The sequence below is a fragment of the Clarias gariepinus genome, chromosome 17 (genome assembly GCF_024256425.1).
Source record: "Clarias gariepinus isolate MV-2021 ecotype Netherlands chromosome 17, CGAR_prim_01v2, whole genome shotgun sequence".
Taxonomy (NCBI): Eukaryota; Metazoa; Chordata; class Actinopteri; order Siluriformes; family Clariidae; genus Clarias; species Clarias gariepinus.
The window spans coordinates 1,901,191-1,920,828 of NC_071116.1; the positions used below are offsets into that span (position 1 = coordinate 1,901,191).

At 36.1% G+C, this 19,638-nt stretch overlaps 1 protein-coding gene across 13 annotated transcripts in view; it reads right to left on the reverse strand.

The window, feature by feature from the left end:
- The window catches only part of LOC128545731 (protocadherin gamma-C5-like), a 241,929-nt gene that overhangs the window by 185,299 nt on the left and 36,992 nt on the right, over positions 1 to 19,638 (reverse strand). For 2 of the 13 annotated variants that reach the window (XM_053516325.1, XM_053516306.1), the window contains exon 1: positions 14,678 to 17,183. The exons of 9 other annotated variants lie outside the window; for them this stretch is intronic. In XM_053516325.1, coding sequence (XP_053372300.1) covers positions 14,678 to 17,074 — 2,397 coding nt within the window. In that variant the 5' untranslated portion in view covers positions 17,075 to 17,183. Of the gene's footprint in view, positions 1 to 1,047; positions 3,533 to 6,658; positions 9,145 to 14,677; positions 17,184 to 19,638 lie in introns of those variants that run through there. 2 more of the 13 variants (XM_053516296.1, XM_053516308.1) reach the window with 2 other exon arrangements.

Consider the following 19,638-nt stretch of genomic DNA (forward strand, 5'->3'; position numbering starts at 1 on the left):
ACTGTAGTGTTGGGATAATAACGGCTGGGATTCAAACAACAATTCCTCTATGCACTCAATGTCACAAGTGATGAAAACATTCATTACATTTTGGAATTAGTGAACATGACACCAGTAGATAGCTCTCACTGGACAGTTTTAGGACCCTTTAACATGGTGCTACCATTTGCCAGAAATGTTACATAATGCTTAAGTCTATTTAAGTTACCTATGGTCCAAAAAACATCCAAAATATCCAGAAGTGAATAGGCCCAACCCATATCTGTGACAAGCTGCATTGGCAAGTACTAGTGATAACAGAATACGTGTTGCTCTGTTGACATATGACCACATCACAAAAAACAATTTACTGAAGCACTTATTTTTATTTTACTTAAAAGGGTCTGTTTTGTATTCTGGTCCACTCTGCAAGGAAAATCCAAGCACACAATATTCCTCTGTTGTTGTTGTTTTTTTTTTTTTGTTTGTTTTCTAAAGATAGTCAGAGGTCCAACAAAGCAAAAGAAAATTAACATAATACCCGAAGCCACATTTGAAATAAAAAAAAGATTACTTCAAAACTTCAGATTCTGTGCAGCCATTTGCTTTAACAGCATTACTAAAATGGGAATAGGTGTGTGTCCCACAAAACCCTTACATAAAATCATTGAATAAATGTCTGCAGCATCAACATACCAAAATCAAGCCATCAAAGAACCATAAATGACATCCAGTATGCAATATATTGGTGGAAAAAAAAAAAAGCAGATGCCATAACTTTGCATGACTACAAAAGGAACACTACATATTGGATGGTCATGAGGTCAAACCCCAGAAGATTGAAAGCCCACTTTGGGGCTTTTAAAAAGGATCACAAACTCTTAACTGCTCAAAAATATTAACTAGACAAATTTAAGTAGTTCTGCATTGATTAGTCTTTAAGATGCCATACAAGTAAATATGAGATAAAAAAAAATCTGTGCTCATTCTGTTGAAACTTGAAAAACTGCAAAAAAAATGTGTGTTTGAAATTTACAACTGCAAAAGGACAGAGCTCAGTTTTCTTACCTCATCACCATCAGTTGTATTGTTAAGTGTAATTAAGCTCTCTGCAAAAGTGTCATTTCGGGCCTTTTTCAAAGTTCCATCAGCAGTAAGAGTGCTGTCATTGTAAGATGTGATGAATTTGAAGTCACTCGTGCGAGATCCTGTTGTTAGATATGTGTCATAATTGTAAGAACTGTGGAGAGTTCCAGCTCCCTCCACCTCTGCATAGTTGGGAGGGAGATATGCACTGGGAATGGCCACTGCTCCATCAAACAACAGTCTGGGCTTTCTCCTGTGGCAAAACCTCACAGCCAGGATCAGAATAATGAAAGTCAGAAAGAAGGTGGACACAGAAACTAGTGCGATGATCAAATAAAAAGTCAGTTTGGAATTGCTCTCTTCATAAGTCATGTCTTTCAGTTCTGGAACTTCAGCAAGATTATCAGAAATAAGTAAATATACAGAACAGGTAGCAGAGAGAGGGGGCTGTCCGTTATCTTTCACTGAGATAACAAGGGTCTGTTTCATGCTGTCAGATTCAGTAACGTCCCTCTGAGCCCTGATCTCTCCACTATGGAGACCAATAGTGAACATTCCAGACTCAGTAGATTTGACAATCTGATATGAGAGCCATGCGTTCTGTCCAGAGTCAGCATCCACAGCAATGACTTTGGAGACAAGAGAGCCAGAGAGAGCAGCTTTAGGGACCATCTCAGTCATTAAAGACTTTCCTTCTGGAGCAGGGTATAATATCTGTGGAGAGTTATCATTCTCATCTGATATGAACACACTCACAGTCACACTGCTGCTGAGTGGAGGAGAACCATTGTCTCTGGCTACAACCTGGACTGTAAAATTTCTGAACTTTTCATAGTCAAATGACCTCACAGCATGGATCACTCCTGTGTCTGAGTTAATGGATAAAAATGAGGTGACTGGAACAGCGTTTATCTCACTGGGCACCAGAGAATACAGTACTGTACCGTTCTGCCTCCAGTCTGGATCTCTTGCAGTAACAGAACTAATAGAGGTTCCTGGTTTGTTATTTTCCATCACATATGCAGTGTAGGATTGCTGTTCAAATACAGGAGGATTGTCATTAATGTCTGATACAGATAGATGAATTGTGATAGATGAGGATAAAGGTGGAGAGCCTCCATCAGTAGCAGTGATTGTTATGTTGTAATCAGATTCTTTCTCTCGATCCAACATGCTTGTCGTTACTAAAGAAAAGTAGTTTTTAATAGATGGATTTAATTTAAAAGGAACATTTTGCTGAATATAACAATGCACTTGTCGATTATCTCCTGAATCTTTATCTTGTACATTAATAATGGCCACCTCAGTGCCTGCTGCAGAGTTCTCAGGTATTGGGTCGTTTAATGATTTAAGAATAATTCGCGGTTCATTGTCATTGACGTCAGTGATGTCTATAATAATTTTAGCAGATGATACAAGCCCAGGACCATCCTTGGCCTGTACTCTCATTTCAAAATATTTTTCATCTTCGTAGTCGATGTTCCCACTCACGGTGATCCGTCCAGTAGTTCTATCAAGAGAAAATAATTTTACCGATTTTTCAGATAAACGACTGAGTTCAAATGTGACGTCACCGTTTGCTCCTTCATCAGCATCAGTCGCGCTGACTGTAATCACCTCGGTGCCTAAAGGTGTGTTTTCAGCGAGACTCACTCTGTACACAGGTTGACCAAACACAGGAATGTTATCATTGGCATCCAGAACAGTAACATGTATAGCAGCTGTGCCTGATTTCGGTGGGTTACCGCCATCAAATGCAGTAAGAATTAAATGAATCTCTCTCTGCTGTTCCCGATCGAGCTCTTTCTCCAGGACCAACGTCGCGGTTTTTCCTCCGTCCGTGTTCTCATGCACAGATAAAACAAAATGTTCGTTTTTTTCAAGCGAATATCCCTGAACTGCATTGCGTCCTGTGTCCAGATCATGAGCTTCTTCCAAAGGGAATCGCTCGCCCTTGTGAGCCGACTCTGTAATTTCAAAACTGATCCGATCATTGGGAAAAACAGGAGAGTTATCGTTTACATCCTCAATCTGCAGTGAAATGCGATGCACTTCAAGAGGGTTTTCTAAAACAAGCTCGTAATTAAGAATACATGAAATTCTCGACCCACAAAGCTCCTCTCGGTCTATTGTTTCCGCTACGACCAGATTCCCACTACTCAGATTAATGTCGCAGTACCGCTTCGCGCTGTCCTCCGTCTCCACCCGAGCCTTACGAGCAGATAAACGTTTCACATCAAGTCCGAGATCCTTGGCTAAATGTCCGATCACATACTGCCGCTTTGTTTCCTCCGGAACTGTGTAGCTCAAATCTCCATGGACAGGGTGAAGAAGAATAAAAATAAGACAGAGAGTAAATAATATCCAGAATAAACCCATTTTCCTTTATATAACAGCAACATTAAAATGTCTCAACTGCGTATTAAATAGATCTTATTACTGTCGTCTCTTTGGAAATTTTACTGACTAAAATATCCAACTGCAGCACTGTGTGTCTAAACCAGGAGGAGCTGGGCGAAGACATGACATGAGACTGTTATTATATTTTACTTCGTAGATGAACAGCGCCGCTCAGAGTAATTTGTGGTATATTGCAATGTATTCTCTCCAATCATTACTACTGCCCTACAAATATTCTATGATTAAATAAACAAACGAATAAATTATAATAATATTTTGATTCCATAATGTAGTAATAATTGCTTATTATACTAATTACAACTGTAATCTTTAATACACGTTTTCCTGTTTAACTATAATGTTTACTGTCTCATCTCTTTCAATCAATTGTATATATAAATATATGTTAACGAATAGATAGATGTTCATGACTGATAGAGTAACTAGGGATAATCTAAAATGAAATTTACACAATATATCATATTATCTTAATTTATTTAATATGTACTTTATTATAAATTTTATATTATTTAAAATATAAAAAATCCAAACTAAACTTTAGCAAAGGAAAATAACCGCATTATATGACATTGAACAGTAAATACAGTCATGGTGGCTAATTCATATAGGGACAGCAGCTCTTTCTTCCTTTCTGCTACACAAGTACAGCGAACATCATGAATATTTAGCACATGTTATATATTTGATGTTGTTTTAGATGCGTTTTCATTCCTGGTTTAGCAGACCTTAACTCTACAATTAATCATAACCAATGAGATTCATCCAGTTTAACAAAAATGTGTTAATGTTTTTCCTCAGCAATAAGAAGGACGTTCATGCACAAATTATATTAACAGCAAATTGATTAAAAAAATAGTTTAAAACGTTATTTCCAGAACCTTTATAATATTTAAAATACGTAGTTCGATTAAAAAATATTCACCTTTCGCCCCATGTAATCATATTTAAATATTTAGGACAACAACCCACTTTGACTTATACACAAACTGAAGTATGAGCAGACAAAAGACAATTTTCTTCAACTCACTGACCGAGAAGCAGGAGAGATTTTCTTTTTTATGGTGCAATGGAATATCTTGACTTTCCATCAAGGTCGCTATAATGTTATTGGTTCACAGGATTCCAAAATTGGTCCAAGCAGCAAGCCACACACACACACACACACACACACACACACACACACAATTAGAAATTGCAAATTGGTGCTGCGTAATGATGTAGCAATATTCCGGCCCATAGACCTAATCCTACATGAATGAGCATCACATAGCGATAACAAAAAGTAGCTGTGTCTCAACCGCCAAAGGATTTAAAATTCAAAACAAGTGATAAACACATGTTTGTAACTAACCAATGGCTACCTACAGTAAGTGTGTACTATGCACATAAAGAAAACACTGTTACTGGCTTTGTGTATTATTATTATTATTATTATTATTTTCCTAAATTCTTTACTACTTTTCTAAAATTAATCTTTTAAAGATAGTACATAGAAAACAAATCAAAAAACATTTCTTTTGTGAATTTCACCTTCAATACAATTGACCCCGTAATCAGATTTGGGTGGGAGGGGGGGTAGACCAAGTTAAATCTATGACATAGGACAGTGGCAGGACATTATCATTAGAAAGTACAATTACTGTTTGACAAGTTTCTAGGTGCTTTGGCTAATACTGGCTTTCCTGTACACCGAATGTGATGTTTTATTGACCAAGTATTTTCAACAGTCAACATGATCCAACATGCACCAAAATAATGCTAAAGATGATTTTTTGCAAGCACCTAATTAAAGATTGCTTGTACTGATAAAATATGCTTACTGATTAAAATATGTATTACTAAAGGTACTAAAAGGAAACAGCAATTATTCATCATTAAATCCTAAGATTTATATGCAAAAACAAGAAATGTCCTTGTCTTTTGCATTGAAGTGATGAAACAAATGTGCTGTCTTTGATATTTAACAAACTCTTTTCCAGTCAACTGTGGGTACTTCAGCTAGACTTTGATAATCACAGGATTACCAAGCCTTATAAATTGCATAAATGTTGGAAGAAGACAAAAGTCCAGCAAGTGTTTGTATGCTGTAGGATAAAGAGCTCCCCTCACTGGAACTAAGAGATCCCAACCTGTTTCAGCAACACTATGATTCACAATGCAAGTTCCATGAAGACAAGATTTGCCAAGGATCAACTGAAAGACTGTGCACGGTTTCTACAGTGCCCAGACCTCACCCTCTCAATAGATGAAAATGTTCACTGTGCACTAATACTTACTTATGGTTTTGTGCCTGAGTGATCACGAATTTCCACAACTGAACTCAGCAATGTAGGTATTTATTTAGGAAAATAAAAAAATCCATACAGTATAATTGAAATTAGATACAAGGGAAGCTGTGAATCAGACACTGAGGGTGTGTTTTAATTGGCCAGCAAGACACCAAAAAGAACTTACTTATAAAACTTTTACAAACATGTAAAAAACAATCACTTAGTGATAAATCAATATCGAAACATATTATAAAATCTGATAAACTGGTTCAAATGGGTCTGACAGGGAATCAGTGGAGGGCCTGAGCAAGGCCCTTAACCCTAACTTATAGCTAACCCTGTGCTATGAACCGAATTTTTTAACAAGCTGGGATTTAAGAAAAATGAATTTCACAGTGCTGTAAAATATTCGTGACAAATAAATTCTTTGACATTTAAAGCCAAAAACAGTGCCTTTTGATACATGAAGCAAATGAGCTTTTATTTAAAATCCAGAGAATTAACAAGCTTTCAAATTTTCCACACTGGTGGAAGCACACAATAATACAGTATGTCTTTCAGTGCTGTAGCTTTAAGATTTACCCTAGCTAGAACTAAAACGACAGAACCTGTTCGAGCATCACAATGTCCATGTGTGAAATGAGAGAGACAGTTTGCCAAGAGCAAATCCAATAAGAAACAAAATGAATGAACATGGAATCTCAAGGCTTCAAAAGTGTTAGAATGTTGGAAGCAAACAATTATCCCAGAAATCTGTGCATACTGTTTCCCTACATTTAAACTAAGAGGCCCATACCTGTTCGATTATCAAGCAAAATAAGCTTCATCAAGATAAGGTTTGTCAAGGCTTGGAATTTATAGACAGGTTCTTGCTCAGAAAGAAAAGGTTACTCTTTTCTTACCTCATCACCGTCTCCTGAATTGTTAAGTGTAATCAGATTTGTGGCTAAAGTGTCATTTTGGCACTTTTTATAAGTTCCATCAGCAGTAAGAGTGCTGTCATTGTAAGATGTGATGAACTTGAAGTCACTGGTGCGAGATCCTGTTGTTAGATACGTGTCATAGTTGTAAGAACTGCGGAGAGTTCCAGCTCCCTCCACCTCTGCATAGTTGGGAGGGAGATATGCACTGGGAATGGCCACTGCTCCATCAAACAACAGTCTGGGCTTTCTCCTGTGGCAAAACCTCACAGCCAGGATCAGAATAATGAAAGTCAGAAAGAAGGTGGACACAGAAACTAGTGCAATGATCAAATAAAAAGTCAGTTTGGAATTGCTCTCCTCATATGCCATGTCTTTCAGTTCTGGAACTTCAGCAAGATTATCAGAAATAAGCAAATACACAGAACAGGTAGCAGAGAGAGGGGGCTGTCCGTTATCTTTTACTGAGATAACAAGGGTCTGTTTCATGCTGTCGGATTCAGTAATGTCTCTCTGAGCCCTGATCTCTCCACTATGGAGACCAATAGTGAAAAGTCCTGGATCAGTAGATTTGATAATCTGATAAGAGAGCCAAGCATTCTGTCCAGAGTCAGCATCCACAGCAATGACTTTGGACACAAGAGAGCCAGAGAAAGCAGTTTTAGGGACCATCTCAGTCATTAAAGACTTTTCCTCTGGAGCAGGGTATAATATCTGTGGAGAGTTATCATTCTCATCTGATATGAACACACTCACAGTCACGCTGCTGCTGAGTGGAGGAGAACCATTGTCTCTGGCTACAACCTGGACTGTAAAGTTTCTGAACTTTTCATAGTCAAATGACCTCACAGCATGGATCACTCCTGTGTCTAAGTTAATAGATAAAAATGAGGAGACTGGAACAGCGTTTATCTCACTGGGAACCAGAGAATACAGTACTGTACCGTTCTGCCTCCAGTCTGGGTCTCTTGCAGTAACAGAACTAATAGAGGTTCCTGGTTTGTTATTTTCCATCACATATGCAGTGTAGGATTGCTGTTCAAATACAGGAGGATTGTCATTTACATCTGCTACAGATAGATGAATTGTGATAGATGAGGATAAAGGTGGAGAGCCTCCATCAGTAGCAGTGATTGTTATGTTGTAATCAGATTCTTTCTCTCGATCCAACATGCTTGTCGTTACTAAAGAAAAGTAGTTTTTAATTGATGGATTTAATTTAAAAGGAACATTTTGCTGAATATAACAATGCACTTGTCGATTATCTCCTGAATCTTTATCTTGTACATTAATAATGGCCACCTCAGTGCCTGCTGCAGAGTTCTCAGGTATTGGGTCGTTTAATGATTTAAGAATAATTCGCGGTTCATTGTCATTGACGTCAGTGATGTCTATAATAATTTTAGCAGATGATACAAGCCCAGGACCATCCTTGGCCTGTACTTTTATTTCATAATGTTTTTCATTTTCGTAGTCGATGTTCCCACTCACCGTGATCCGTCCAGTAGTTCTATCAAGAGAAAATAATTTCACTGATTTTTCAGATGAACGACTGAGTTCATATGTGACGTCACCGTTTGCTCCTTCATCAGCATCAGTCGCGCTGACTGTAATCACCTCGGTGCCTAAAGGTGTGTTTTCAGCGAGACTCACTCTGTACACAGGTTGACTAAACACAGGAATGTTATCATTGGCATCCAGAACAGTAACATGTATAGCAGCTGTGCCTGATTTCGGTGGGTTACCGCCATCAAATGCAGTAAGAATTAAATGAATCTCTCTCTGCTGTTCCCGATCGAGCTCTTTCTCCAGGACCAACGTCGCGGTTTTTCCTCCGTCCGTGTTCTCATGCACAGATAAAATAAAATGTTCGTTTTTTTCAAGCGAATATCCCTGAACTGCATTGCGTCCTGTGTCCAGATCATGAGCTTCTTCCAAAGGGAATCGCTCGCCCTTATCAGCCGACTCTCTGATTTCAAAACTGATCCGATCATTTGTAAAACCAGGAGAGTTATCGTTTACATCCTCAATCTGCAGTGAAATGCGATGCACTTCAAGAGGGTTTTCTAAAACAAGCTCGTAATTAAGAATGCAAGTAATTGTCGACTCACAAAGCTTCTCTCGGTCTATTGTTTCCGCTACGACCAGATTCCCACTACTCAGATTAATGTCGCAGTACCGCTTCGCGCTGTCCTCCGTCTCCACCCGAGCCTTACGAGCAGATAAACGTTTCACATCAAGTCCGAGATCCTTGGCTAAATGTCCGATCACATACTGCCGCTTTGTTTCCTCCGGAACTGTGTAGCTCAAATCTCCATGGACAGGGTGAAGAAGAATGAAAATAAAAACGAGAATAAATAATATGAAGAATAAACATGTTTTGTTCTCCATCCTAGCAAAATTAAAATGTCTCTACTATGTTCTAAATGTATCAAATCGTTGCTCTAATTTGGAATGTTTACTGACAATAAAACAGCCGAATCAAGCACCGTTTGTTGATGTCTGGAGGAGCTGAAAGAGGCCATGAAATGGGTGGAGAGGTTCATTATATTTAATTCCGTAGGTGAACAGCGACGCTTTGAGTATTTTTGGTACATAGCAGTTATTAATATTAGAAATATTGTATGGATAAACCAACAAACGAGTAACTGGGTTTAAACTTAAAATTTTCATAATGTGGTAATAATTGTTAATTACAGTAATTGCAGTCATAGACTTAAATCTATTATTCACTATTTATCGATGCTGAAGTTACAGGATTACACTTACTCAGGGTAGTTACAGTCTTATCTTTTTTTAAATACAATGTTTATGTGTGAATGAAATAAATATATATTAATAAAAGGGTGAATATATAAATTGTTACCAACCTGATTTTTTAATATGTGATTTCATAATTATATAGCTATTACTTCCCTCATACCTTGTGAATTATCAACTATGCTAAAAACAACACTAAAATATGTTGGAAAATCTACCAATATAGATAAACAAATAAAAAAAAAATCTAGTGTGCTCATTACAACCCAATGATAAAAAAAATGCTGAGTTTAAATGTTATTTTGAATTTATATTCATCCCAGAACAATACCTATTTATGGTTCAAATCTGTTAATTCCCCTGCATTAGGTACATGAAGCCATGGTTTGCCAAAGTTAAAATTCAAGTATATGAGTGTTTTCCTAAGAGGCCTGACATCAATCTTACTGAAGACCATCGCAATTAATTACAAGGCTGACGGTGCACCAAGCCTCAATAATGCTCTTGTAGAAAAATGATTACAAATCTCCATGATCACAATGTAATCCTACAAAATGCCATCCCAAACAAGTGCAGTTTAGCACCACAAACAGATTACCAAATCAAGTCATTGGTCAGCATGGACCAATTTGTCCTAAAAAAAAAATATGTCAGGAATCTGGACCGTGCAAAGTGTGCAACACTACCTATAGATCTTAATCTAAAAATATGGAAAAAAATATAAGGCATCAGTCCCAGATATGAATCTGGTCCAAAAAACAAACAAATTATTTTTAAGAAAAAAACCTGCTAATTTGAGCTTGAAGGAATGAATTAACTGTTGCCTACAAAAATATCTACTTGAAATGAAATCATGCTCAACACTGGAAATTCAATTAAGGACAAGAAGAAGGTTTTGTTTTATATTTAAATACAAACGCCAATTTGAATCAGTGAGATAGAACAAGTGAATAAATTATATGCATTACTTGAATCGCATGTTCTTTATCATATGAGCAGCAATTGCCTAAAACATTTATTCCATTAACCTGCCACAACAGAACAAACTACAAAGAGCAGAACTAGTACACAACATGTTTCTGTATCTTACTGTCATATTTGAAGCACAAGATCCTTGGCCATGCACTCAAAAAAATGAACATGGCTACCTGTTACATGTACTAAAATGTATTATGTGTTTTGTACATAATAATTTCATGTTTCCAAGATAAACATGAATAAACTATGTTGTATTTACATGAAATTCAACAACTTAACATGAATTAGATTCAATCATGTTGAGATAAAGCAAAGAGATCTTGTCACTATCAAAACCGGAAATAGCAAAACCGGAAATATCGCGAGAAGAGAACACAGCGTGTTGAAAAGACAAACGTTTGGCGGTCGTGTGGAAAAGGTAAGCAGGAATTAATTCCCGTCTTTCTAAATAGAAACCAAATATTGGACATAAATGTCACCTGCTCTTTAGTCACGTTATTTTGGTTTAAGCTATTTCTTGTATTTTTAATCACACTTAAAATACCGACGGTTATATGCGCGTGCTTAATCTGCGGTTCAGTTCTGGTTTCGGTCTGTTCTCATGAGTTGTGAAGCGAGAGGAAGAAAGTATAAATATTGTTCATTTGATAAATTAAGTATCATGAATTTTAATTGAATCTATCTCTGTATTTTTCCACTGCAGTTTGTGACTGAAAGTGGCCGTCTGCATCTGACTTCAGGAGTTTCCTGACCAACCGTCTCTAACGGTCATATTTAAAAGCCATAACGTACAGTTATAAAGTACAAAACTTTCTGTTGGTGGTAAAATTTCTTTTCTATAATTAATACTTATTTGTGGTGTTTTATGTTTTTTGTACATCTTTTCAAACTGAGACTTCATTTGTAAGTTGCTGCTGGTGTAAAATAAAAATCTCCGTTTTATCCCGTTTGTCTTATGCTTCCTTCCTTCACAGAATTCTGTTGACCAGGGCTTGAAATTTAAATGGATCAACGTAATTTACAAATGAAAAATGTGTTGTACCAACGCTATTCATTTATGTTAACAGTATTAAATTATGTTGGACGCAGCTGTAGTAAATAAGTTAAATGAACCTAATAAAATTAATTTGACTGAACCTAAGAACATTAAGTTGGGCCAACAAAATTGCTTAACGCTGAAAGAAAGCCATTAAATTAGGTGGAAATTCTTTCCATAATTTAATTACGTTCATTCAACAAGTTATTTTTTTGAGTGTGTATGAAATTAAATGTATAACAAATATAATAAAAAAATGACATTGTATGGATTTCAATGACCAGGTGTCTAAACAAGACCTCCTCCTGACTCATAAACCATACACAAAATATATGTTAATGCATAATGGCAATATGATAATTGTAATCACACACACAAAAAAAATAAATATTAGCGAGATTACAAAGACTTTCTGTATCATCATACCAATTTAGAACTGCCAAATAATAAACAGGTTTAAGATCACTTACTTTGAAAACAAAATTGAAAACATTATTCAGTATTATTTAAGGGCTAAATGGAAAAATCAGTTAACTACTTAATATTATGTTTTTTTTTGAGAAAGCAACATTGGCGAAGGTTTACTACCATAGTCATAACAGCATTTTATTTTTATGTTATGCCTTTTGTATTATGATAAAAGGTTATAAAGCCAAAGTTTAAATTTAGACATTTTGATATTGGACACAGAGGTTTTATATTTTGAGATTTTATCACATGCTGAAATTTGTGTCAATCCATAAACCATAAAACTCATGTGTGGTATGAATCTAAACTCAATAAGCAATCCATTATAAAATGTTTGAGGGAATTTCATGACTAAGATTATTTTGGTGGGTCAACAATGGACTGTTCACTCTGTTGCGGTCTGGGAAGCGATTCCGCTCCCTGAGGGCCAACACAGAGAGACTGAGGAGGAGCTTCTTCCTGCAGGCGATAAGGTCTCTCAACCACACCACTATGCAGAACTAACACAATCTTTTCACAATTTTTACAATCAATTAATCTTTATATATCCATGGACACTATGGACAACTCCACGCACATCACATCTACACTACATGTTTACGTTTACATTCTGGACCATTGCACAAAGACACTTTAATAACCATTGCACAAAGTCACTTTTTCTATGCATATTTGCACACCATTATAGTTCTATGTGTACAGTATATTTCTATTTTCTATTTTCAGTTTCTATTTTTAGTTCTATTTTTCTAGTTAAATTTTATTTTAATTTTTTTATTTAAATTTTCTATCATATTTCTTCTATTGATATTTATTACTTATTATAAGCTTTAATTCTCTTTTTAGGGTCACTGGCGGTCGTGTAAGCATTTCACTACATTTCGTACTTTGTATGACTGTGTATGTGACAAATAAAATTTGAATTTGAATTTGAATTTGAAACATGGTGGCCAATCAAAACACCTCCCATATTTTGGAGAAATATACTACAACCAACATAATTGTTAATCCGATAACTATCACTACTTTAATTACTTAACTTTTCAACATGGTGGGATTCCTCCGTGTACTCCGATTTCCTCCCATTGTTAAAATACATGCAGATTAGGCTACTGTAATTGCAGTTCCAAAATTCTCTGTAGTGTGTGAATGAGTGTGTGAATGTGTATATGTGTGTGCCCTATGATGCCTCGTGCCCAAAGTTTCCTGGACTATGCTCCAGGCCTCCGTGACCTGAATACAGGATAAAGCGGTATAGAAAAAAAAAAAAAAATTACACTTTTCTTATCTCCACTACCTCTCCTGTATTGGTAAGCATAATTAAGCTTGCAGCTATAGGCTCATTTTGAACATCCTTAAGAGTTCCATCATAATGGGTATCAATATCTGTGAAGCGTTATCATTCTCATCTGATATGAACACACTCACAGTCATGCTGCTGCTTGAGTGGAGGAGAACCATTGTCTCTGGCTACAACCTGGACTGTAAAGTTTCTGAACTTTTCATAGTCAAATGACCTCACAGCATGGATAAAAAATAGGGTGGCTGGAACAGCGTTCATCTCACTGGGCACCAGAGAATACAGTACTGAACCATTCTGCCTCCAGTCTAAATCTCTTGCAGTAACAGAACTAATAGAGTTTCCTGGTTTGTTATTTTCCATCACATATGCAGGGTAGGATTGCTGTTCAAATAAAAGAGGATTGTCATTTATATCTGCTAAAGATAGATGAATTTATCAAATTATCATATTAATGTACAACAAGTACTACTGTAAGTAGCAAATAGATTTAAGATCACGCACTTTGAAAAAAAGAAGTGAAAACAAAATTTTTAATAATATTTATATTACATAAGGGATAAGGAATACATTATATGTAGGTCATGTTTTTTTTGGATTAGGATTATAATAAAGGTTTATCACAGGTTTGAATTTGTGTTTGTGGAAATTTTATGATTACGGTTATTTGGTGAAAGACCATGTTGACCAATTGAAATCCATCCCCAGCTTTTGGGGAAATTTACTACAACCTTTCCTAATTCTCAATACAATAACTATTGCTACCTTAATTTCAACCCTATCCCAATTTGCACTATACGCTAGCGCTAGCTTAAACTAAGCAGAAGACTGGACTCAGGTAATTGTAACTATAACTTATTAATGTTTAATTTCTAACCATAGAAAAATGTAATAATAATAATAATAATAATAATATTATTATAACTCAATTTGTGAATTCCTGTACAATACTTTTTGTGAGAAACAGCCATTTATCTGCATTTGATTTGTTAAGCATGAACATTGATACTCAATTAAAATGAAGCATAGGCTGATGGTAATTTTGCTATGGAGAAGGTTGAAGGAATTATCACAAAACATCAAACACCAAACAAGCAATAATGATGAAATGGCCAAAAATATGTAACAAATGATTCTTTATGGATAAAATATTTTGAGTTTGCCTTTTGAATTGGAAAGATGAAGCATATGGGGATTTACTTAAAACTGACAGAATCACCAAGCATTCAAATTTTCCACAATGTTCGAGGCAGATAATTATCCAGAAAATTTGGGTATGCAGTACTATTAAGGTTTTTCCTTACTTTAACAAAGAGGTCAAAATTTCATCCAATATTGCAGTGCCATTGTGCATAAAGCGAGCTCTATGAAGTCCTGGTTTGCCTCGGATGAAATAGAGAATTTGCATTTGAGGAAAAATTCAACCTAGGAATGAAACAAAAGATCAGACTGTTCTTACCTCATCTCCCTCTCCTGTAGTGTTAAGAGTAATCAGGTTTGTGGCTAAAGTGTCGTTTTGGCCCTTTTTAAAAGTTCCATCAGCAGTAAGAGTGCTGTCATTGTAAGATGTGATAAACTTGAAGTCACTGGTGCGAGATCCTGTGGTTAGATACGTGTCATAATTGTAAGAACTGCTGAGAGTTCCAGCTCCCCCCACCTCTGCATAGTTGGGAGGGAGATATGCACTGGGAATGGCCACTGCTCCATCAAACAACAGTCTGGGCTTTCTCCTGTGGCAAAACCTCACAGCCAGGATCAGAATAATGAAAGTCAGAAAGAAGGTGGACACAGAAACTAGTGCGATGATCAAATAAAAAGTCAGTTTGGAATTGCTCTCCTCATAAGTCATGTCTTTTAGGTCTGGAACTTCAGCAAGATTATCAGAAATAAGCAAATACACAGAACAGGTAGCAGAGAGAGGGGGCTGTCCGTTATCTTTCACTGAGATCACAAGGGTCTGTTTCATGCTGTCGGATTCAGTAATGTCCCTCTGAGCCCTGATCTCTCCACTATGGAGACCAATGGTGAAAAGTCCTGGATCAGTAGATTTGACAATCTGATATGAGAGCCATGCGTTCTGTCCAGAGTCAGCATCCACAGCAATGACTTTGGAGACAAGAGAGCCAGAGAGAGCAGCTTTAGGGACCATCTCAGTCATTAAAGACTTTTCCTCTGGAGCAGGGTATAATATCTGTGGAGAGTTATCATTCTCATCTGATATGAACACACTCACAGTCACACTGCTGCTGAGTGGAGGAGAACCATTGTCTCTGGCTACAACCTGGACTGTAAAATTTCTGAACTTTTCATAGTCAAACGACCTCACAGCATGGATCACTCCTGTGTCTGAATTAATAGATAAAAATGAGGAGACTGGAACAGCGTTTATCTCACTGGGCACCAGAGAATACAGTACTGTACCGTTCTGCCTCCAGTCTGGATCTCTTGCAGTAACAGAACTAATAGAGGTTCCTGGTTTGTTATTTTCCATCACATATGCAGTGTAGGTTTGCTGTTCAAATACAGGAGGATTGTCATTTACATCTGCTACAGATAAATGAATTGTGATAGATGAAGATAAAGGTGGAGAGCCTCCATCAGTAGCAGTGATTGTTATGTTGTAATCAGATTCTTTCTCTCGATCCAACATGCTTGTCGTTACTAAAGAAAAGTAGTTTTTAATAGATGGATTTAATTTAAAAGGAACATTTTGCTGAATATAACAATGCACTTGTCGATTATCTCCTGAATCTTTATCTTGTACATTAATAATGGCCACCTCAGTGCCTGCTGCAGAGTTCTCAGGTATTGGGTCGTTTAATGATTTAAGAATAATTCGCGGTTCATTGTCATTGACGTCAGTGATGTCTATAATAATTTTAGCAGATGATACAAGCCCAGGACCATCCTTGGCCTGTACTCTCATTTCATAATGTTTTTCATTTTCATAATCGATGTTCCCACTCACCGTGATCCGTCCAGTAGTTCTATCAAGAGAAAATAATTTCACAGATTTTTCAGATAAACGACTGAGTTCATATGTGACGTCACCGTTTGCTCCTTCATCAGCATCAGTCGCGCTGACTGTAATCACCTCGGTGCCTAAAGGTGTGTTTTCAGCGAGACTCACTCTGTACACAGGTTGACCAAACACAGGAATGTTATCATTGGCATCCAGAACAGTAACATGTATAGCAGCTGTGCCTGATTTCGGTGGGTTACCGCCATCAAATGCAGTAAGAATTAAATGAATCTCTCTCTGCTGTTCCCGATCGAGCTCTTTCTCCAGGACCAACGTCGCGGTTTTTCCTCCGTCCGTGTTCTCATGCACAGATAAAATAAAATGTTCGTTTTTTTCAAGCGAATATCCCTGAACTGCATTGCGTCCTGTGTCCAGATCATGAGCTTCTTCCAAAGGGAATCGCTCGCCCTTATCAGCCGACTCTCTGATTTCAAAACTGATCCGATCATTGGGAAAAACAGGAGAGTTATCGTTTACATCCTCAATCTGCAGTGAAATGCGATGCACTTCAAGAGGGTTTTCCAAAACAAGCTCGTAATTAAGAATGCAAGTAATTGTCGACTCACAAAGCTCCTCTCGGTCTATTGTTTCCGCTACGACCAGATTCCCACTACTCAGATTAATGTCGCAGTACCGCTTCGCGCTGTCCTCCGTCTCCACCCGAGCCTTACGAGCAGATAAACGTTTCACATCAAGTCCGAGATCCTTGGCTAAATGTCCGATCACATACTGCCGCTTTGTTTCCTCCGGAACTGTGTAGCTCAAATCTCCATGGACAGGGTGAAGAAGAATGAAAATAAAACTTGCATTTAATAATATCCAGAATAAACCCATTTCCTTTTAATTTTAGCATCAGCAAATTCCCTACTGCGTTTTAAATGTGTTTAATTGGTGCCGTCTTCTCTAATTTTCAGTGACAATAAAACAGCCAAACACAGCACCGTTTCTCGATGTCAGGAGGAGCTGGAAGAAGACATCAAATGGGTGGAGAGGTTTATTATATTTAATTCAGTAGGTGAACAGCGACGCTTTGAGTAATTTTGGTATATTGCACTATATTCTTTTCAATCGTTGCTCTTTCCCTTACGAAGAATTTACGAATAAATAAACAAAGAAATGAATGGATATAAACTTTTCGGGGGAAAAAACAAACAAACTTGATTTCGAAAGTGTAGCAAAACTTTTTAATTATTCTAATTGCAACTTACATCTCTTATTTACCATCTATATATACTGATTTTATTTAACCACAACGAAATAATCACTGCAGTTCACAATCTCATCTTTTTTTTAGAACCATTATGTCAAGAATGTGATTATTATAGATGAATAAAAATATGGCTATATCAATTGTCATTAATCTAAAATTATATTACTATATGTTTTTATATATATATATCCTTCATATAATTTGAATTATCATTTTTTTTATTATACAGTTTTTGTCTGTTTGTCAAATTGGTTAAAAAAACTATCCATAGTGAACCGCAGACGACTTTGTAACTCATGCTTGTTTTAGTTAAAGAATATTTTTTTACTACAGACATAGTAGAAATGATCACAACCATTTTCCTCAGAAATAAGAAAAACACTATTAAACAAATTACAGCAAATAAAAAATCTGGTGTTTTCATCACTTTTTAAAAAATGAAAATGCTTAGTTTAAATGCTATTTTTAATTTAGATTTTGCCACATAACAATATTTATTTAAAGCTTAAATCTGTTCCAGCATGACAATGCCCTCTGCAAAAGCCAAGATCCATAACTATATGGTTTGCCAACGTTAAAGTGGAAGTACATGAGGGGGTTCCCCCAGACGTCTGACCTTAACCTGACTGGACAACACAATAAATTAATATGTAGACTGCGCATTAGTCCATACAAATGGTCTCGTAGAAAAATAATCACAAATCCCCACATTCACAGTGCTAAATCCTGTCAAAAGTCAACCCATAACAGTGAAGTTTAGCTACACAAACCAAACAAGTCATTGTTTAGCATGGGATAAAATTAGATTTAGAATCTAGAGAAGAAAAAAGCATGTGTTGTGGGGAATTTGAACCATGCAGAGTGTTAAACAAAATCTATAGATCATAGTCTGAAGTACAGTGTGATATTTTGCTCTTACTACACAACAGAATTCTAAATGATAGAAAAACATTACTAAAGAAGAGTCACATTTGATAAAAACAGGCCTCTGAAGAATGTGATTTTTAAATAACACTGCAATAAAAGCATTTGACATCTAGAAATGCAGTAAAAGATTCGCTATTTTCTAAATTAACAACATATAAAGACATTCAAACAAACAGTGGGATATCAATCACACTGTAAAAACTGCATTAAAACATTTCTTTCATTACGCTGCCAAACAACAGAACAAACTTCATAGAGCTGGACTAGTGCCACAACATGTTGACATACCTTCATGATATATTTGAAGCTCAAGACTCTTGGACATGTATAAAAAAAACTGTATAACAAGTGTAATGTAAAATTATGCTGATTGAAATTGCATGCCATTGTGTCTAAACTATACATCCTTCTGAGATGTAAACCATACACAAAATACGTAAAAATTTAGAATACCAATATGACCACTGCAATGACAAAAATAAGGTATGAGCCAGAATTTCCACTACTTACGGAGACTGTCTGCATTATCATATCAATGTACAACAAGTACTAAGCAAAAAGATTTAAGATCACGCACTTTTAAAAAAAAGTGAAAACTACATTTTAAATAAAAAAAAAATTTGTAAGGGATAAGGGATACATTAAATGTAGGTTATGTTTTTTGGATTAGGATTATAATAAAATTTTATCACAGGTTTGAATTTGTGTTTGTGGAAATTTCATGATTAAGGTTATTTGGTGAAAGACCATGTTGACCAATTAAAACACATTCCCAGCGTTTGGGGAAATTTACTACAACCTTTCTAATTCTCAATACAATAACTATTGCTACCTGAATTTCAACCCTATCTCAATTTGCACTATACATGCTAACTTTAACTAAGCAGAAGACTGGACTCAGGTATTTGTAACCCTAACTTAATAATGTGTCATTTCTAACCATAGAAATTTCGAATATTATTATGATTATTAATAATAATCATAATAATAATAATAACTCAATTTGTGAGTTCCTGTACAAATTTTTTCGTGAAAATTAGCCATTTATCTGCATTTGATTTTTTTACGCATAAACATGGATACTCAATTAAAATGAAGCATAGTCAGATGGTAGTTTTGCTATGAAGAAAGTTGAAAAAAATATCACAAAACGTAAGCGCCAAAACAGCAATAATGATGAAATGGCCAAAAACATGTAACAAATTATTCTTTATAGATAACATATTTTGATTTTATGTGAGGAAATAAGTTATCCTTTTGA